The sequence below is a fragment of the Dreissena polymorpha genome, chromosome 15 (assembly GCF_020536995.1).
Source record: "Dreissena polymorpha isolate Duluth1 chromosome 15, UMN_Dpol_1.0, whole genome shotgun sequence".
Classification (NCBI taxonomy): domain Eukaryota; kingdom Metazoa; phylum Mollusca; class Bivalvia; order Myida; family Dreissenidae; genus Dreissena; species Dreissena polymorpha.
Genome location: NC_068369.1, coordinates 31,331,155 through 31,354,087, shown reverse-complemented (window position 1 = coordinate 31,354,087; position 22,933 = coordinate 31,331,155). Strand labels below are relative to the sequence as shown.

Below are 22,933 nucleotides of genomic sequence, written 5' to 3'. Positions count from 1 at the left end.
ATGTATAATCCCCTTCTTGTTTTCTACCACAAAAATAAAAGTAATCATCATTATCAAAGTCAGCATCATTATCTGTATCATTACCGTAGTCATCACAATCATCATCAACATCATCCTTGTCGTCGTCGTCTTACTTCTCCTAATCATCCTCATTATCATCCTAAGCATCATCGTAACAATCATTATCACCGTTGACTTTGTTTTCTACGCCTTCGATTTCGTTGTAGTCAATAACGGCAGCATCAACAATTAATAGACAATACACCTCTTTTCGACAGATGTTTCTGCTACTGCGTGCACTGTTAGCAGTACGGAATGTAACAGAATTGAAACGCCTACTGTGACAAACTGACTCTCGTGTGCAAGTGCATGGCCTTTGCAACGGAGTCCGGCGCAACACGTCCAGTGACTTGTCGGAATTATTAAATTTTCTTAACATTTTATTGTGTTACGCATTATCGCCTTATTTTTACAGATTTTCAGTCATGGTACATTGGTTATTTAAACTACGCTTTTCTGCAAAACTATGCCCATCTAAACGGTGTACCATTCTGAGGCATGATATAATGCAACACAGCAAATATTAAATGATTTTCGTATGTGAAGTTATATAGCAAGTAAAAAGGAATACCTGCGTCAAATTATATAACTTTACTTGTTAAACATATCCAATACGTTTATCCAAAAATGATAACATATTATACAGTATGTGATATTTGATAGATTCTAGATAAAATATATATTAAATAAGATTACATAACTAATTTTCTAAAACTATCGATCATTATATAAGCAACAATTGAAAACAAATATGTACCGTGTGAAAATGTAAGATTTAATATTGCATGTAGTTGTTTCACTTCATAAATGGAATAATATGTATATCAGCATATACCGCCTCTTACGTCTGTACCCCATTGAATGTAAACTCGGAATGCTCTGCTACCGGCACCTCTAACGGCTGCACCCCTCTGGATGCCAACTCGGAATGCTCTGCTACCGGCACCTCTAACGTCTGCACCCCTCTGTATACCAACTCGGAATGCTCTGCTACCGGCACCTCTTACGTCTCCACCCCTCTGGATGCCAACTCGGAATGCTCTGCTACCGGCACCTCAAACGTCTGCACCCATCTGGATGCCAACTCGGAATGCTCTGCTACCGGCACCTCTAACGTCTGCACCCATCTGGATGCCAACTCGGAATGCTCTGCTACCGGCACCTCTAACGTCTGCACCCATCTGGATGCTTACTGGGAATGCTCTGCTACCGGCACCTCTAACGTCTGCACCCCTCTGTATACCAACTCGGAATGCTCTGCTACCGGCACCTCTAACGGCTGCACCCCTCTGGATGCCAACTCGGAATGCTCTGCTACCGGCACCTCTAACGTCTGCACCCCTCTGGATGCCAAATCGGAATGCTCTGCTACCGGCACCTCTAACGTCTGCACCCCTCTGGATGCCAACTCGGAATGCTCTGCTACCAGCACCAATGACAAGTGTCAGTGCGTGGCTTTAACTCATCTGATTGGAAACGAAGGGACATGTGCAAAAAGTATGCAAATAATTTGAAGCTACGGCAGCTGTAAACAAATGGCAAGTTTAATGTTGATTGAAATCCATATCTTGCATGTTGATAACTAACAATAAATACATAATTAAAGCATATCAAATTAAAAAGAAATATACTACCACTTGTGCAATAAACATATTACAACACTTATAAGTAAACATATTCGGTCAAGAATCAAATTAGAAACCTTTTCCTTCAAGGCCCCACCCATCGTGAATATAAAAATGACTAAATGATGCACCCCGCAATTGCGTTTACAGAAATTCATTAATTATTTGTTACGAACTATTTAAAATGTGGTTGGTTTCAATTCGTTTGTAGATATGTTGTTATATGAATTGATCTATGCATTTATCTGGTTTTAAAAATTGATGAAATTAATCTGACTACCTCTAGCTTCACACCAGTTCTATATACATTTTTTATTTTGCTTTATTTTCTGAATGCACACAAGCTATTGATTTTACCGATACCAACTCGGAATGTTCTGGAACAAGCAACACTGCTAAATGCCTGTGCAGGATACAGCCTGGGAAGCAGTGGAACCCGTATCTCTGGTAAATATCAAGCTTCCACCTACATTGCGGGTGATCTACCCAGATGTTGCGGCACTTATACGAATCTTACTGACGATGCAAGCTACACATGCCACAAGCGAGAAGACGTTCTCTGCGCTTCGGAGAATTAAGACATATCAGAAACGCACAATGTCCCAAAGTAGACTCAACAACTTATGACTTTGCACGTTCACAAGCAAAGAACGGACGCTCTTGTCTTAACTTAAAAGTGCATAGGAGTTCGTTGCTCGAGGAGAAAGGCGCAGCTGTGTATTTGGAAAAATTTAAAGGTGTTACAGCACTGCAACTTAGCAATTCAACAAACTATTTTCAAACTATTTTCCCTAGATTATCGCATTTGATAATAATATTGAGCCGGGTGCGGCGCCGTTTAACTAAGTAATATCGTGAACTTTGACCTAAACAGTCTCCCAGATGTCACGATTTTGCCTTCATATTTCAAAAAATTGTTTACGGGGGCGGGGCATGCCCCCGGATCCCCTAGTACTTTCGCGCTTTCGGCGCTCGCAGGCCTTAAAGCCTGACCACTTTGAAAATGTCCGACGACGGCCCTGCGAACAAATTATGTAGGAATATAACAATACAGATGTTTTTGATAATATTCTTTATTTCGTTTTTTCTAAATTATCCCATGTTTTAAGGGGCACCGCTGAAGCCAGCGTTGGTTTAGCGTTGGTTAAACGGTAGCGAGCGGTAGCAAGCGTTGGTTTAGCGGTGACGCGAGCGTTGATAGATCGGCGTTCTGCGCATGCGCGCGTCGGCTCGGCGGGAGTTTAAAGTTGGTATAGCGGCAAACCGCTTCTGACTACGGAACTGAACGGATCGCTTTGATAGACGTTCTAATAATTGTTGATAGAAGTCGATAGTTGAAGTTCATCTTGCACCGTAGACAAAAGAAGTGGAAGACTGGAGATGGAGAGGCAGCAGCCTCCAAGAAGATCATTACTGAGCAGGCAGCTGAAGCAATGGAGTCAGGTAAAAATAGGTAGCCCACTAGTTGTGTCAAGAAACATTCAACAACTGTAAAAAAACACTGTTATGTATTTTACTTCGACATGTTTAATTTATAATTCATTTGTTATATTTTGCAGAGACCAGTTATGCCACACCAGAATCCACTGCTAGCACAGCCACTGTTAAAACAGCCACTGCTGCAACAGCCCAGGCAGGGACAGCTATTGATGAAGGTTATCACCAATAGAAATATTAAATTTAGTGATGATAATAATAATAATAATACTAATATTAATAATAACCATACACTTTCAATCACATTGACATTGTTCATATAATATTCATTTGTTATTTTTTTGCAGATACCAGTATTGCCACACCAGAATCCACTGTTAGCACACCCACTGCTAACATAGCCACAGCCACTGCTACCACAACCCAGGCAGGGGTAACTGCTGATGAAGGTTATAACCAATGAAAATGTATGAAATGTAGTGATAATGATAATAATGATAATAATAATCTTTCAATTACGTTGACCTTGTTTATTTATTATTCATTTGATATTTTTGCAGACTCTGATGACGAGCCCGAGAAGGCCCTGACGCAGGACCAGCCTGACAATAAGGAAATACCACCCGGTGATTACCAATCTGAGGATGGCCGTGCTACTGTTGTAGCTGAAGGAAATGATAATGTGATAATATGCAATGAACAATCAATACAAATTGATCTAAATAATATATGTTTCATTTATACAGAATCTGAACGGGACGATGAACAGCGTCAGCCGCAGAAGAAGTCTCGCCGCAAGGCCCTCCTGCTCGACAATGACACTCAGCAGCAACTCATCGAGTGGGTCCGGGAGCACGAACTTTTGTGGAGGAATGGGGCCACCGACTACAAGGATACAAAGAAGAAGACGGAACTTTGGACCAGCAAGGCAAGAGAACTGAACATTGAGGAGGAAGCGGAAGTTCTCAGGACATGGTGGAAGTCAGTCCGGGACCTCTACGCTAAGCTTATCTGCAAGAAGTCAGGCCAGGCTGCAGCGAACTTGACGGACAGAGAACTGTTCAGCCAAAAGAACTGCATAAGGTCAAGCCCAGGAAAGGTCAGCCACTTAGAAACATACCCCTCACACAGGAAACTTTAGCAAACCAGCCTCCAAAAGCCTAGCCCTCGGCGTCGACCAGCATCTCTTGCCAGCCTTCCCACGACGTCGAGGAACAGGAAGAGGACGAGGGTTAAATCTCGCTCACTGAAACTCAAGCGGCACTCACGAGGTCCCAGGGCACCCCACCTCCACTAGCTCTCTCTTCCACCACCACCAGACCACGCCGTGCCGCCACCAGAGCCGAGCCTGAAGACGCCCCTGCGATGCTGGAGATGAGAGATAGTATGAAGGCTACCAACGCACTCCTGGAGAGACTGGTCCAAGCCCTAGAGATCAGCCATGCACGACATCCCTTCATCACGTACATGTCCCAGTCTATCCAACAACTACCTGAGGCCCAGTACCAGCTCACAGTATAGAGAATGACGGCCATCCTCCACGAGATGCAGCGACCCGTCCCCACCCCTCCCTCTAGCACAACCACCTCCAGCATCAGTGCCTTCACCCCCACTCACCTTCTACCAGCAGCGGCCGCATGCTACCAGTCCCAGACTCAGCATTACGGCTTCCAGCAGCAGCCTCAGCCTGAGCACAAGCCTCAGCACTTCCAGCAATTGCAGACACCCAGAGGCAGCCAGTCAATGAGCTCCAAGGAGCTCCAGCGCAGGAATCATGTTGTCAGACATGCCGAAGTTTTACTCCTTTAACCAAGCCAACATGAGCGCCGTCAGCGAGGGGTTGATTCTCCAGGACCTTCTAAGGCAGGATATAAATGCTAAATCCATACCAATCCCCGCCACAGCTCAAGGGACTGATGATTTACTGGCAGAGATAATGGCCACCGTTGAGGAGAATCGAGACTGCTTGTGATGTGTTGAAGGGACTGATCAGTTATTTCATGTGATTTTTGTTTCAGGGATGAGCTGGCAAGCTGTTTTGATGTTAATTTTTTGTATGTGCACTTGTGTGTTTGGGTGGTCTCAAAAGTTTTGAGCTTTAATAAACAGCATTTTTATTAAACTATTTTTGACTACTTTATTTATTGGAATTTCTAACTAAACAAACCCTTCAAGTATTAAACAAGACATGTTTTCATGCGCTCTTCATGGGTGAGCATTCTGGTGTTGTACGGCTTCATGAGGTAGGTCCGCAGTGAGAAGGCGTCATCTCCAATAATGAAGTAAGGCACATTCTGATTGTCATTGGGTAGGGGGTCTGGCTGAGGAAAGGCATGAATCCTATTCTGGTCCAGCCCTAGATGGAGATCACTTTCATTGTAGATCTAAGGGTCGGAGGATGAGCCTGAGATTGCCTGAGACGTCAATGTAGGTGAACTTGTAGTCAGCATCCACCACGGCCAACAGGATCACGCTGTAAAAGCCTTTGTAGTTGTAGAATTCTGAGCCAGAGTAAGAAGGAGCTTTACAGGCCACGTGCTTGCCAGCAATGGCAACAGCTGTGTGGGGAAAGTTCTATCTCTGGTACCATTTGTCAGCCAGATCTCTCCATCCTTGTTCAGTTGTTGGGCAAAACAACAATTCATATGCGTACTCCTCAATGATGGCGATTAACACTTATTTTACTACCACACTGATGGTGTTGTGGGGAACCCTCCAGGCGTATTGCATGTTTCTGTAGGTGTAACCAGAGGCCAGGTGACTTAGGGTGATTGCCACCTTGAGACAAATTTCCAGGCTTGGTCGGTTATTGGTGTCTTGTTTGGTCAATCGGGGGGTCAGCCTCTGTACAACTTCATCAAACATGGCTGGTGGCATCCTCATACAGTGATGGAAGGCTCGTGGATCCTCATTCCTCAGCTCCACCATCAGCTTGTGATACAGTCCAGGTTCAGGCCTTCTCAGTATCCACTGTCTGACCCACACAACTCTGTCTCTCCTTCTTCTCTCTCTTCTCCTTATGTCAACAGCTTGTTGCAATCTGAGGAGGTTCTGATTCTGCTGCTTGACTAGTGCAACAATGACAACAAGTCTCACAGCATCCATGGTAGAACACTTTAACTAAAACTGAGCAAATTAAAATGAGGTTTGCACTCAACGGTAGTTCGATTTTAAATGGACTCCTGACTCATTTCTCCCCGTATTTATAGCCAAATTCTGGTCTCGCTCCAACACATCAAAACCAACGCCAAACCAAAGTTCATCACTGCAATGGATCGTTACCTCAACGCCCGACACCGTTCCAGCAATTCCGTGTCCGTTCGAAAAACGCTTACAACCGCTCCACCAAAATTTGTGCAACGTTTAATCGCCGCACGGGCAAAGCTGGCGAAACAGCGGTTGTCCAGCAATCAAGATTTCTGCGTTGGCCTTGCGGACCCAAACGTCCACGAACTTGCGTCTAGCGGTGCCAAACTTTGACTGAGCGTTGGTGGAACCGTGGTGAACTTTGTCGGAGCGGAAAATTGCCCGCTCCTCACCGCTCGCAATATGTTGTGCAGCTCAAAACTTTCTGAGCGGTAGGAGGAACCATCAGCGGTGACCGAGCGTATATGGCGTTGCCTTAACGGGGGCCAACTTATGTTTAACGGTCGTGAACGGTCGTGAACGGTAGCGAGCGGTGATGATTGTTTTTCACCGCTCCAGGAACGCTCAAGCAAAGTTTTGGCGGTGTGACCGGGCCTTAATTAGATTATTTTTTTTAACACGGTATCTTTTCACAGATTTTGGCAGGTATTGAAGTTTTTCATTAGATGCTTTTATTGATAAATGTTAACATTAGATCTAAAAAGCTAGAGTGAAAAACAAGTCAAAAAACACCCTCAACTGGTCTAAGTAAAAGTCTATCGCTTAGACCACTCGGTCATCCGTGCTCATATAATGTGTGATGTATTTTATACTTTATATAAGCAATTCTCGCAATGTCACAAAATATAACGACAACAACAGAACTCTCTAAATTATTCAATCGTTTTGCGTCGCAACGCTTTATAAATTTTAGATTTTTAAATCGTCAAAAGATGCAAGGAATCGCGAATCTGAAATACTTTTCTTTCATTTTGTCAATTTACCGAACAAGAAAAGGCCCCTTTAACATACGCGTACAATTATGTCATCTTCTTATGCAGAAGGGTTGTCTAATAATAGTGTTACGTGGTATGTTCTGGCATTGTCATCGCCATCTTGATTCCCTTTTGATACTCATATGATAACCTACTCATTTTGATTTATAGCTAAGGGCTGTTGATATCATCAAGACTCGTGAAGTAATTGAAGCAACTTATTGGCGGTAAGCAAATTGTTTTTAACGTTAAATTGTAGCAGTTGTATACTTTATCATAAAGCAGGCCATTAAGTCTATTTATGTAATGAACACATTCGCAAACATGTAAAAGTGGGCAAACAAACATATAATAATAACTATATTGCATTACATCTGCTCATAATAGCGTTTAACACAGTCGGATATAAAGATCAAAGCGTTTGGTGTTGCTTGCGTTAGAAGTAGCTGTTGTATCACAGGCAGATCTGTATCAGCTCTGATATTTCCTGATAATTGGTTCTTATTCTGTATATCGAAAAACATTTTATATTGATAACACAGTAAGTTTTACTCTAAAGATATACAATAACAAAAACAATTCGCGAATTAATTGCATTGTGATACAAAATTACCGAAATACACAAGTGTCAGGATAAGAGAGAAATCATTTATTTATCTAACCACACTTGCCAGTTTGCTACGTTGGCGCTTAGCCTATCTGTAAATCGTTCCTTTCAGCCAGATTACCGATATATTCCAGTGTGATATTTATAACACAGTCTGCCTTCAATTTTCACAGTGAGATTTTCAAAGACCCGCGTCAAGCGAAAATCAGTATTCTGCCATATGCGGTTAGACTAGCGCAGCCTGTGTAATTGCGCAGACTGGGATTGAACTACGCTGGCCGCCTACATAATAAGAGACATTTTCGCATGACGCGGTTAAAGTGTGACATGAACATTAAAAAAAAACATGCGTCTAATTCAAAGTTTAAATGACGTATATTTTGATTGAAAAATTCATAATACGTCATGTCAGGACACATATGGTGTCACGTAATGTACTTTTTATCTACGAACGCTATAAAGAAGAAATGTAGTCGACACTTGTTTGTAGTTTCATTACATCGTTCCTCAAAAAGTTGTAACTCTGTTGCTCTGGTATCTTTCCTACCATTGAGTAATGATATGGTTATTAAATTGAATGCGTTTTAATTCCCTTTTATTGTTGTTTAATTTGAGTTACAATTATATGAGGTAAAATTGTATTCACATTTTAATGTATCATGAATATTGCCGGGCCAAGTGTGAGGTTGAGCGGTTTAAACCCCCAATGCTTTGCATTGACCGTTCCGAGGCGGTGACCCCAGCTTTATTCTTATATGTTTTTATGTTGTTTTGTATTGTGCTGTATTGTGCTGTTTTGTACTGTTTGGGCAATCGGTCACTTGCCTTAAATAAAGGACCAACTAATTGTTTATAATAAGAATTTAATACAGCTCCAGAAGCTTGAGTTTCACTTCTTTATATTGAATATACGTGCACTTCATAACAAACATGTCATGCTGTGGGTATGCGACGAACACGTGAAAACAGCAATAATACAATTAAACTTGTGTTATCAATTTAATTATTTACACACATTAATTGTCTTCCTTTATTAAACAGTAAAGGTCTACGCAGAATATCGTTTTTTACACATATTTGTTGTTTCTACTTTACTTGTTTATAAATTGAATTGTGATGTCAGCACAAGAGCAAACGTTCATTGCTTTCATTGCGTTCAAAAAGATTCGTTGTTGCGTAGATATAGCATTCTACTTGCTTAAATTGGACGATATGGACGAATGTATATATACTCTTCAAAGTGAAAAATGCACATAAACACATCATGGAACTTTAAAATAAAGATTAGTTATACACAAATAATGGCGACCTGTAGTCTTCCATAAACTATACATCAGAGTTCCGGTATACATTGCCACAGAAATAAGTTTGCACTGAAAATGTTTATAGTACTATTTTTGATAGTTGAAACATTTTTTACAAGGTTCCCGCAATATGTTGTGAACTAGTTGTGTCAGTCCAGTAATCATTTATAATTAAAAAAAATATTGTGTTCCATGTGCAAAATTAAATGCTTTCGTACTTCTATAAATACGAACCATTTTTTTAATTTTTATTTATACAGAATATCATTCTTATTTTTAGCTCACCTGAGCACAATGTGCTCATGGTGAGCCTTTGTGATCGCTTTTTGTCCGTCGTGCGTTGTGCATTGTGCGTCATGCGACGTCAATATTTGACTTGTTAACTCTCTAGAGGCCACATTGATTGTCTGACCTTCATGAAATTTGGTCAGAAGATTTGTCTCAATGCTATCTTGGACGAGTTCGAAAATTATTACGGTTGTTTGAAAAATATGGCCAACAGGGTGCGGGGGATTTTTCCTAAAATGGCTATATATGGCTATAATAAAACGATGTTAACACTTTTGAGGCTACATTTATTTCATATATTCATGACACTTATTCAGAAGATTCGTCCCGATGATATCTTGGGCGAGTTCGAAAATGATTTGGTTGGTTAAAAAAAAGCCGCCAGGGGTAGGGGCATGTTTCCGTATATGGCTATAGTAAAACTTTTTTAACAATCTAGAGGCCACATTTATTTCAGATATTCACGAAACTTGGTCAGAAGATTTGTCCCAATTATATATTGGATGAGTTCAAAAATCGTTCCGGTCGATTGAAAAACATAACCGTCATTAGGCGGTGTATTTTTTCTTACGTGGCCATTGCAAAACCATGTTAACACCATAGTTTATTTATTCTGTTACTGCATATTCTTCTCAAAACTCATGGCTGCAGTTAGTGTTTTTTTTCAACGAAACTTTGTTGAAGGGTAGCAAATGTCATACGGGCTCTATTTTCCAATGGTCGAAATAGCTGTGGATCAACCGATTCGTTTTAAGGTTTAGCAGCAAACTGTTGAAGAAGGTTCCGCCTTTGAAGATTCTATAAATTAAATGAAACTGCCAAACGCAAATCCAAATTGAAATCCTTTCCCGTCTTTCCTCAACAATTCGAACAATTTCATAACCCCACGAGACTAATCATCAGTTATGTAATGGTTTAAATGACTCATTATGAATTTCCTCCAAAATCTATTTAAGATGCCGAGAGTATTTTATAAGTTCTGCGAATGAAAATTTGAAAACGATTCACACTGGGAATTATTGAGTGTTTATTCAAGGTTAAATAATGCAGACTTAAAATGGTTGCAAAAATAGTGAAGTAAATGCACGGTTTAAAGACTATATATCTGTTTATACTGTCTATCTCCCCTTGTGGGTATTATTTACCTGTCAATAATACCCGCAAGGGGAGTTAGACAGTATGGATAGATAGATAGATAGATAGTCTTAAAAATCCTGGCTTTGTATAGCCCTTGTTAATAGTTACCGTTCATGCAATTTACTAGAACATATTTTATTGCAAATTACAAACTGTTAACAATTTTTGACACTATACGTTTGCATTTATACGATTACGTAAAGCAGATATTAAATCATCTTTAATCAGTTAAATCAAAAGTGCAAACATCGGTTGCACAACGTTAGTGTTGCCCCGCTGACAATTAATTTTTCTTAAAGCCACATTAATACTCAAATTCAACGCATATTTCGTAAAATATAGTTAACTAATAAAAAAAAAGTTATTTATAGCAATAGCCAAAAATATCAACGCTATTTGTGGTCTGGTAACAAAGATACAACGAGATACAAAATGCTCGTTTTGAGTTTTTGTGCTACAATTTATTCCATGTGAATTTTCCGCGACGCTATTCGAACACTTACGAACGAACCTATGCATATATGTGATATTGGTCACAGTTGAAACTTTCCAGATGTTTGTCGTGTGCACAGAGATTCCGTTTTCTGCCTCAAAATACGAGCGTCGTATTTCCACAAACGTCCAATTATCACTGTCTCCACACGGTGCAATTATGTCTTTGTTGACGGCTAATATCCTAAAATGTCTGCAAATAATCGCGTGCGGCGGTAGACAAAATTGCAGCCTTTGCATCTACTTCATATTTATGTTAATTCGATAGTAACCACTTCACGCGGAATGTTGACAAATGCCGGCGTACATGTTATGTATGAATTTGGTAAAAGATAAAATAGTTTTAGGTGATAATTGTATTTGGATCAAAGCATGTATCGATATTTTATGTTTCCCGCTTATATTCCCGCGTATTACCGTATCATCAACCTGTCATCACGATCTCATAATCAAGTAATAATCAAGTAATAATATACCTCTAACCACTGGCTTATCATCCACCAAACGAATCCTTCCCGGGTTACGACTCGTCTCTACTTTTCACGTTTTACGTAATTATCATCAACTTCCACTTTCGATCTCACAAGAAATGTTATTTTTATCAATCGATGCGTTCAACTCTTAGCCGCATTTCGTTCGCCTTTCTAGATTGTTAAAATTTAATTAAAATCAAGTGTCAACTACGTCCCCATGTCTCTTTGAAACTTTGGGCAAATTCGAATCCCAATAGACTTAACATAGTTTAATAATTGTTTGAATGATTCTGTTAGAGTTTGAAAATAATTGTAGATATAACATGCTCGGAGTTTATGAACACATCTACTAATATCATGATTGTCATTTAAAATAATACTCAACATGTACACGCCGGTAGCAATGCTGTCTAACACATGTCAATTCAATATTTCAAACTTGTTCTTCATCTATGCCTTGGCTGTATTAAATGGACGTGTCAGTATGAATCGATATATATTTAACAAGTTTAACATTTAAACATCCGCATTGCTGTGCAAGACTAATGCAGCACCAATGCCTAATCAGATGGCGCATGCAAGCTCCAGAGTTTAATGATTTACCGATATCTAATGCATTGTCCGATTTCTAATGCAATTTCCGATGTCTAATGCAGTTTCCGATATCTAATGCAACTTCCGATGTCTAATGCAGTGTCCGATTAATAATGCATTATCCGATGTCTAATGCAGTATCCGTTGTCTAATGCAATTTCCGATGTCTAATGCAATCTCCGATGTCTAATGCAGTATCCGATTTATAATGCAGTATCAGATGTATAATGCAATATCCGATATATAATGCAGTATCCGATGTCTACTGAAATATCCGATGGCTAATGAACTTTCCAATGTCTTATTAAAGATGTATAAAAAGGGCTCATATAAGCAATGGCGTTACACTTAACTGATACTCGGCTCTGAAACTTTATGTATTACTATTTCTCAAATGCCGCGCTTATGCTATTCAAGATACAAACACATACAAAAGGATATGTATATAATATATATACAGTCTTCACGCTAAATATTTTAGCCAAATAGCCCTTCGGTCTAATCAGATAAATTTTGAATAGCCCGAAGACATGTTCAAAAGCCCGATATATATATAACTCTCGTTTTATTTGAGAATAGACACTCTCTTCGGTACTGTCTGATATGCATGGGCATTTGAAATAAAGTTCAATTATCAGCAGCAATGTAAAGTGCTTCTACTTTTAATTGGACAAACACATATTTTGTCAGTAAAATATGTAGTGCAGTTATGATTCTGGCCTTTGAATAGATATCGTATCTAACTGACAGCAGATTTGCAAAACAATATTAACGTGTATGACTTGTGGAAGTTGGACACATGTAACAAACAAACGCAGAATCTTTATTGATGATTCAGTCCACTTTTTTGTGCGCGATTTGAAGTTGATAACATTATGACACTGCATTATGTCAGGACCCGAACGGTGTCGCGCAACTACGTCCTAGTTACCTTTATAGACTCTCGAAAGTTGAGACGAGTTGTGAATTTTAGCTTTCTTGTACTGTTTTTTTTCTGATATATGTTTAAATTTGGTGTGGTCTTGTGCCCTCCCTAATCATTTGAATCATTTGAAGAAACCTATTATTTTCAAAAATCCAGTAAAGGCGGAAAGTGTCGTCCCTGATAAGCCTGTGCGTACTGCACGTGGTTATATGGGGCGACTCTTTCAGCACTTGCATTAAACCCCGTTTTCCACAGAGAGCCAAGGCTCAAATAAAAAGACGCTCTGATGTAGAAATGAAAAGTAATACTTTAGTATCTCAAAACCCGTACTCAATTTAATATTATGTTAATAAGAATGTATATTTGAAACAAATGTTCACTTTTTAATTATTTTTTTTTTGGAACTACTCAACATAACAATCAATGCAGCTGAAATACGTAACTAGTCATTTGTTCATAACAATCTCCTTGTTATATTGTTAGTGTTTTCGAGTATTTTCCTCTCAGACTTTACCAAATTTAAGGCGATGGGTGATCACTCGGCAGTTTATAATTAAATGTTGGAAACCATAGAGTTAGAGTTTGGATCGCTACAACAGTTTGTATTGCATATTAAGAAATCTGTACTTAAAACGAACTATATAACAATCGTATTGCCAAATGAACGTTTGAATCTTCATTCAAAGTCAAGCATGACTCCGAAAAAAACGCTCAAGGAAAAACAATGTTTAAAGAAACGGTTACGTGCGACAAAGCGATTACTATTCTATAAAGTTTCATCCAGTTAATTGGTCGTGAATCCAAATAAACGGTGTTGTGCGAAGCTACACATGTATCGTTTGTATGTGGATGGTTATTGCTGCATAGGAACGGGTGAAAACCACTTTGTTGTGGGTATTTTTAAGCATAGTTGATCAGTTATATATTGGATGGGAAACATAGTTATGACGTTTAACAAACTGCTGGAATGTTTTCCCTTTGATTAATTTGGAAATTAATTATTTTAAGAAACCTGTAATGAATGCCTCTTTTATTTAAACACATGTGATATACATTGAAGGTGTGCAAAAGTTTAATCAAATGCTTCTTAATTTACTAGTCGAGTGAAGTTGTTGACACATTTGTATAAATGTCAGTCTACTACGTGACGCTTTTGCATGCCATTAAAACACCTGTTATTTCGTAAAAGTATGTTTGAATTGAATGCCAAGTATACGCTTGCTGACCGAAGCATGTTGTATTCAAAAAAAGAAGAAGAAACAAACATGTGTTATATTGACAGAACTTTGTTTCCATGCCGAGGTTCTTTATACATTTCAAAAAGCAAAAATAGCCAAAAGCACCCGTAGGTTTTCGTAAGATTTTATTACATATCGTACATATCGGGATCGTTGTAACGAGGATGTGGTTTACGACTTGGAAACGATTGCGTCCACTAGAATAACAACAGGTTTAACCACCTGTATTGCAACTCTATTAATAGAGATAACAGCATTGCAAAACTATTTTTACTTAAAAAGCAAATGGTATTTGTTAAGTTAAACACTTCCATACATTTAACAATTTTAAGGCATTTTTGTAATGACCTTATTTGAAGCGCTTTGTATTTAGCACAAGTATATCTCTGTGTTGAAACTATTGTTTATAACCCATAAACATGGTTATTTACCTATTTACGGAATTGATATGGTCCGTAAGGCATTCACCTGTTAGGTTTTATTACCGTAATCCGATCAACGAGACGCACGATGCAAGTGACACCAGAAACGCGTAAACAGGGCAGAACTTCGTTAAAATAGCGCTGTAAAATGTACTGTCCGAAAATTTAGAGTCATTCATTATTGAAAAAAACATTTTTGTCCGAAAATTTAGAGTAAAAAAATTATTATTCAGGCCAAAAAGGGCGTGGCTGAAAATGTATGTCCGAAAACGTACAGTACTTTTGGTATAATAGTATGTTTATTAATGTATTACATTGAACATATTTAATCTTTTTAAGGATTCAATAATGTTGAATAATTTGACAATTGACCATTTGGCGATTAAATTAAATTGCTATAATAATTTGCTTTTCCTTAATTCATCGATTTATTTTTCCCCATTATTTATTAATTATTTAACATTTTGCTGTGATTTACATGATACCACTGAAGGAATATTCTTGCAAAGGAAAAAGCTATATTTCACATTTGTATATAACGCAATTTATCAAAATTGTTTAACACTTAGGTTTTGGAAACTCTCTTTGTTAACACAACTAATTATTGTTCGCGACTTTTATTTTTCGGAGAACCACACTGCCCCGAATAACAAAACTCGTGCAGATGAATGCGATAATTAAATGAACGATACAAATTGCGTTTGTTTGGGAAATTTTCATGTGTACCGATTATAGTAAATGGTTTCACCCGATAGCGTTAATTAATTATATTTTGAGTGCTTTAAAATGTCGCTTAACACTTATGATATTTAAACAGAAATATACTGTTTAAACGTGTGAAGAACTTTCGGAAACTGGTATTTTGGCGTAAAATTTTAGGACACAAAATGAAATGTTTTTGTTTCAAAAACAAAAATGTCATTACGGTAATAAGATTGTCATGTGTTAATATGTATAATGAAATATGTTTGATCGATATGAGAGCTGTAATTGTGTAGATAATATTAAAAGTTCAATGTGTTGCAAATTCGAACACTTAGTAAATATAAATGCGAAGCAACATTTTACTTCTATGACTGTTATGTGGATGGTTTGTGTTATGACGTATACCAATAACTACTAATATAGAATTTGTCTTCACTAAGTTTTCGAATTTTCAACAAATTGAACTATCTAAATGTAAACAACGTTTGGTAAATTATATTAAAACATAAATCCAATCAGTTTAAACAAAAATCAGTTTTTCAGTAACATAATAGTTTTTTTATAACGGCTTCTTTTCAAATATGAATAAAGAAATACACCAATATTTGTTTTTACTATAAGGTATAACATACAAGCTTTGTTTTTGTTTACTTAAATCAAGAAAACAGCCCGACGCTAACTTATCTATGACCTTCTTTAACAATGCGTAGACTACGTTTGCCAACTTGTAAAAGGAATCACATGTCGATGACCGGATTTTACTCAATTGTAAAGAAAGGGTCTGATAACAAACTTAACACATGTTCATACAGAATTATTACATACATCGTAGTAGTAGGTACTACATATGGTCAGAAAATAAAAGTGTATAAGATGTTTGAAAAACGTGTACCCCGACTTCTTCAATAATATTTACATGAGCTGAAACTGTTTTTACAGTAAGCACAACACATACAATTACGAAAAATTCGTAAACCCATGAAGGATCCACTACTGGTAGGTATACTTCTCAACTGTGTTATACATACGTACACTCCAAGTATTCACCATGGTAAATCAATTACGCCAGTTTTACAACTCGACTGCTTTGCGACAATAGATATCACATAAAGCATCATTCCAGGCAAACGTGAACGGGCGGTATGACTAATGTTAAGCATACAGATCGTCCCAATATAAGAGTGTACTGAGTATCAGCACCAATTAAGCGCTAAAACAATACTTTGTTAATATGTAGCAGTGTGTGTGCACATCATACCACATCAGTAATGATGCCTATGACACATATCATTTTCAGACATCTGCAGCCAATTAACACGAATCCAATGCGCTTAATAATGTAAAACAGTATTTTAAATTACTAAAAAGATCAATATCAGGTCTTCGTTGGCAAGTCATACTAAAATATTTGCAAAACTAGTATTGATATGTACTGCAATAAAATTGAAGTAACGCTTTTGCTTAAGATAGAGTAGCATTATAAACAAGTACAAATATTATATACACATATTGTATATTCATATTAGTGATTGTATATGCACATTTGTTTCAGCTTTATATTAAGGTATCTTTGTGGCAGTAAGATTACTGTGCGCAGTCGGTGTAGTGATTGTCATGGTTGTACTACACATAGTGTATTGTGTAATATGTGTAGAAAGTTCGAGTATAATCTATGTCACATATCATAGCTGAATCATACATTTTAAATGTCGCCTTATATGAAATTATGAATTATGTAAATGATGCCATGTCCTTTAAGTCAATGAAGACATACATTCGTTTTAAAATTGTTACTATGAGCATTTGCAATTCCGTTGTAAAAACCAAACCTAATTTAAATATAAATATAATTTGCTTGAACGTACATGTACATTTAATTTTGCAGATTAGTGTTATATATTTTTGCATGTGTTATATTTTTAAAATAATAACTTATACATGAACAATCAAACGACTGATTTTAAAATTAATTGTATTCATTTTCGGATAAAACTATTTCATAGGTGCATTTGCGTGCAAAAATGGTAAGAATAATGACACAAATCTTGTTTCTACCGCCGGACCACTCACGTTAGCAATCAGTGCGTATGACAATACCGGTGAAAATCATAAATATTGCGTGCAATCAGTTGAAGACACTGTCGATCATTATAACTCAGCAGATGAACCAACTGAGAGCAATGTTGATACTGATCATTTTTATTCAACCGAGGTCACTGAAAAAACATATCAACGTATAAAAGATGGCAACGATGAGTATGACCACACAACGAACACCTTTTCATCAGAATCCGATAGCAGGGAACGGGATAATATTTACAACAAACTCAAGGCAGGCAAGCACGGAGACTAAGACCACTATGCAAGACTCGAGCATAACATGTCCCGTGCGGGCAACGACTACGATACCACTTATTTAGCGAGCATGAACGACGGCATCGGAGACTATAATCATATGGTTAGTACAACCATTGGACGAGAAAATTGCACAAAAGATCGTGAACAAGGTGGCTATGATTTTTTGCATGGGGTAAAGACAAAACTTCCACCATGCGACGATATGGATAATGCTCACGCCAACATTTAAACAGGAATTGAGTTACATAATTATGGAATATTTATTTATCTGTGCTTATTATGTGACGCAAACGCCGACACATATATAAACCTATTGGTCATGCATTTTTTAAACTTTCAATAACTATTTAATATATTAATGCCTTGTTTAGCGCTGCGATACTTACTAGCCCCGTGGATAAAAACACTTTACACAATAACACCTTTGCAACGACGTGCACGATAAATATATCATACACTCACAATTTATGAAAATATCGTGTCCACATATGAAAAAATAGAAACACGGTGGTACGTAAATTAATAGCTCAAGAAAGAGGAAATAAGCGACTATGGCAATATGGTTCTACAAGACTGTGCGCATTTAAGTGAAGGCTCATTTGAAATAAACGTGCGTTAATGAAAATTATCGAATATTTTCGTTATTATGTTTATGAAACTTTAAAGCGCCCAAGTCATACGAAATATATCTTACCGAACTGGGAGCATATACATTTTATAATTGGCTTGTACCGAATTTATTTTCGCAATACATCTCCATATACGATTTAGTATGAATAACATGACATTGAATACAGTAACTTTGTTTAATTTATCTGTTGGAATCAAACGTAAAAGCAGAGATGTTATAAAGATGTATTTATCTACAAACAAAACCCTGGTTAAGCGTATACAAGTATGTCATAAAATATCAAGTGCACGTGTGATCAGTTAACTGTTACCCCTCTATTATCCTTAACGCGGAATTTTCAAAAACAATATATATTGGCAATAGTAATCATTAAATAGCTTATACATTTCATAAATAGACAAATTAAACGTGTATGCAATTATTCTAAGTTATTTGTGTATGTTCTGCATGTATGTACTCACATACGTGTTGCCCGTCGCATGTACTACACAATACTATATGTGAGGAAATAGTATGTATATCACACAGTGTCACACCATAGCAGCCCTTGGCATTAATGTTAAATTTGCAGTGGCAATGCATACTATTTATTCATGTATGAACATAGTGTCTTTGTCCATATCGGTAGAAATTGTCCGACGATTTTAAATATTCGTTAAACAAAACATATACAAGTCAGTATTTTATTCAGACATATCGATTCATCATTGATGGATGGGATTATATCAGTCTTCATTCCGGTGTATAGGTTTTATCGTTGATTGTATGTATATATTTTTTCATCCGCATATATCACACATTGTATTGATAACTTACGTGTTAATTTGTAAGTATAAAATTTGCCAGCAAAATACAAATTTCCTCGAAGAACCACATTTATATTGTCACTTAATGTTTATTGTCCTTATAAAATTAACTTTCTTGGAAGTGTTTTGAGATACATTCGCTCGAGGTGTATTCATAGCCAATGTATATAATTGATAAAATTTTACCTATTCACATCGTTATCATCGTGATAAGATATGACAAATTGCACAATATATGTAGATATGTTGATTGTATAAACTTGAGCATTGTAAAACGTTTTGTATTTGGTTTTGAGATGGTTGTAATTGAAGTTATATTAAATCTGCGACAAAATGAGATCGCATGTGACCTGTAAATTTATTATTGAAGTGAAACAGTATAAAGTACTATTTATTAAATACATCTGAAAATGCAGTTCATAGTAAATATTATCATATATTAAACACAACATATACAATACCGGCGTCTTTTCTAATGTAACACGCACTACATGTTCAAGCTCTTATAATGTGTAACTTATTTATGTCCATTCGATGCGGACTTGATGAGTAGCTCGTTTATAGTGCTATTAGCTGTTACAAAATAACATTGTATGTATTGTTACGTAAACGCATTATGCTTAAGAATTCACAGAACAAATATAAATTGCATACATAGCCGTGCCTTTTTGGCCATAAGCGATGAGTAAATTTTGGAATTCATGCATCTGAAAAAATCTATAAATAAACGTTTTATGTCTGAATATATGTTCGATTTAATTATATATTTGAAAGAAAAAGCATATTAGCGACAGCTTTATTAAGCCTAAGTAAAATGGGTAATTAGATTTAAAAACGTGCACATGACTGTAGCTGTATTAGCACGTTAGTTTAATGTTTGTTCATATGTGCTGTTTATTGCAAATGAGATACAGGAGAATAATATGTTTATAAAATCTTGTACAATGTCCTTTTTGTGTCAAAGTTTGTGGAAACGTTACTGTATGTATTTAAACAAGAGTATGTCTCTTTGTGGAATTCGGAGCTTTATTGTATTAATTACCCCCTTGCGATGAGCTGTTTGTGGCGTTTACGCGTTTGTAAATTTTGTACTGGCAAAATCTGAAATGTGGTTATAGTCGCCGACGCCATCATTTATGACCCCCAAAGCAGTTGTATCAAAGTCGTTGCCTGCGGGGGAAATATTATGCTCGCGTCTTCCTACGTGGTCGTAGTCTCCAGACCGGTCTATTTTGATTTTATTATATACATTTTTTGGCTTCCTGCTATTTGGTCCGGTGGTTACAGCATTGGTTGTGTAGTCATATTCACCGTTGTCATCGTTTACACTTTGATAAGGATCCTCTATTTTATCAATAACATTATAATGATCAGTCTCACGATTTTCCTCATTGGGTTCATTTGCTCTTTTAAAATGATTAGATATGCCTTCAGCTGACTGCGCGCTTTTCTCAAGTATAAAATAGTTATGATTTTCAACGTTATCTTCATACGACCTGCTTGAAATCGCGAGTGTTCCGACGCCAGGTTTGTTCAGCCCCGATCTGCACTGCAATAGACCCCTGAAATAATTCGAATAAAGTCATAGTTTTCAGCAAAAAAAATATTAAATTATAATATATATGTATAAATCAGCGTTTGACACATAACATTATAAAATTATATGCATTTTCTAACAAAGACGTTCTTAATTAAACGATTGTATTATTTATTATAATAAAGTTAGGTCGTATAGTTGCATTGTACACGAATGTGTTTATATTGTAAATAAGATGTATTAAACGTTTATCTTTAAATTTCATGTTCTAGAAATTAGCTTTTTAATCATATTCTGACAAATACAGTTATCTTTACAGCATTTTATAAATCTGGCTGTCATTGGTAAATTATGAAATACTTAACCATCATACCTTTTTCTTAATACAACAATCATAACTACTGCTCCGACTGCAATCAGTATTACAACTGCCACACCGATGCCTATACCAACACCTGGAAATCACATATTAAAATAACCCAATCGACTATGAACTCAAGCTTAGCTTGAAATAAGTCAATACAATAAGTGTTTTGTTAGTTTTGTTTAATTGCATAATGCTAAATGAGTTTGACAGTTTTCCTTTTCACTTTGTACATATGTAATGTGAAATGAACTGTCGTACTTGCCGATGAACCTTGAGATGATGAAGTCTTAGTGTTCGAAACTGCAGTTGTTGAACCGTCGGGGGTAGACTCTGTTGTACTTGTTTGAGTAGTACCTCCATAGGAAGGACCTTGAGAAGTAGAACCACTCGGAGTAAGCGTTTCGGAAGTAGTATTTTTACAGAAAAACACATTCGTCGATACTATTCCTGCTGTGCTTTCTGAGGGTGCTGGTGCAATATCTGAAAGTAGAATGTACCTAACTATGTATATACTTCAAAGACATTTATAATTGTATGCGTTTTCATTCCTACTTCACCGTGGCGCATTAACACACTTCACATAATGTCTTAATCTCATTCATATTATAAGTCCGACTTGCACCGTGCTGCAATTACATGAGTTTCATCTCAAGAATACGCGTATACTGCTCAACAAATAGAAATACATCACCAATTTCAACACATTACATCAAGCTTTGTTAACCAAAATCACCCAACACACTAACTAACAAGCAAACGTTAAGCTTTTTGTGTCTTGAAATCGAACGAATACCATGTGAATTAGTTTATATGTATGTAACAGATATCGTGCCTGCACTTCAAACAATGTTGAATATTTTCTAGTTTCAAATTTAATAAAAAAAATGTAAATAGGGTTTACCTTGACGTATACAAAGAGCTGCTCTGATACCATTGTTTGCAATTTGCAAAGCACCATCCATGTTTATCACAAACGCAAACGGATCAGTAAGGCATGTTGAATTGTCTGAAAATAATTTTTGAATACTATTTCCGTGGTTGCTGTAACAGATACATAAAACAATATGTACATATCGATTTTTCTTTTTAAAGGACATGTATGGTTTAGTGAAATAATCTTTAGTAAACTATATATTGTCATTTTATAAGTATATCAACAGTTTAACAGCATTCAAATTTTTTAATTAAGCACGTACCGAGAACAGCTGATCTTTTGACTATTGCAGTAGACCGGATAATGCCTGTCCAGTGGTACTGGGCGTCGTTATAGTTAAATCCACCGCGTCGTATACTATTCCACGATGCTGCATGCTTATCATTGTCCCAACATAACGCATTTCCCTTACTCCAGTTATAAGTTAAGGGTTGTACATATATGACTGCAGTCGCTGATTCATCTGATCAATTAATAATTGTTTTTTTTTTTTAAATGTGGATTACCAACTAAATAAACGTAAATGTCAATACAATACTTCATTTTACACGTTACTATAACTATACGCACAATTTGCAACATATCATTGTGTTAAAATATATAATATTTGATATTGTGTGTAATTCGTATTATTTTATATTCATGTTGCATTAGTTTTTTTACAATGTTCCGAATTATTTACCTGTATGTGAACTGTTGCTGCACATTACTTTAATTGGATCATATTTTGTACATGGCCCCCATTCAAACCTCGGGTGAAAGTATTGCATACAATCTCCGCCCGTATTGCTAACGTTGGGAAATACTTCTCCGCTTGCTTAAAGCACATCATATTCTAAATAACGTACATAGTAAATGCTTTCAAACAGACA

General features: G+C 36.8%; 2 protein-coding genes across 9 annotated transcripts in view; both read right to left on the bottom strand.

The window, feature by feature from the left end:
• The window catches only part of LOC127861221 (uncharacterized), a 361,489-nt gene that overhangs the window by 198,779 nt on the left and 139,777 nt on the right, over nucleotides 1-22,933 (bottom strand). The gene's annotated exons all lie outside the window — the stretch shown is intronic.
• The window catches only part of LOC127861220 (uncharacterized), a 13,699-nt gene continuing 9,433 nt past the window's right edge, over nucleotides 18,668-22,933 (bottom strand). The window contains exons 5-10 of the mRNA XM_052399615.1: nucleotides 22,744-22,878; nucleotides 22,324-22,524; nucleotides 22,029-22,133; nucleotides 21,386-21,607; nucleotides 21,134-21,215; nucleotides 18,668-20,785 (exon numbers count right to left, since the gene is read on the bottom strand). Coding sequence (XP_052255575.1) covers nucleotides 20,293-20,785; nucleotides 21,134-21,215; nucleotides 21,386-21,607; nucleotides 22,029-22,133; nucleotides 22,324-22,524; nucleotides 22,744-22,878 — 1,238 coding nt within the window. The 3' untranslated portion in view covers nucleotides 18,668-20,292. The remainder of the gene's footprint in view (nucleotides 20,786-21,133; nucleotides 21,216-21,385; nucleotides 21,608-22,028; nucleotides 22,134-22,323; nucleotides 22,525-22,743; nucleotides 22,879-22,933) is intronic.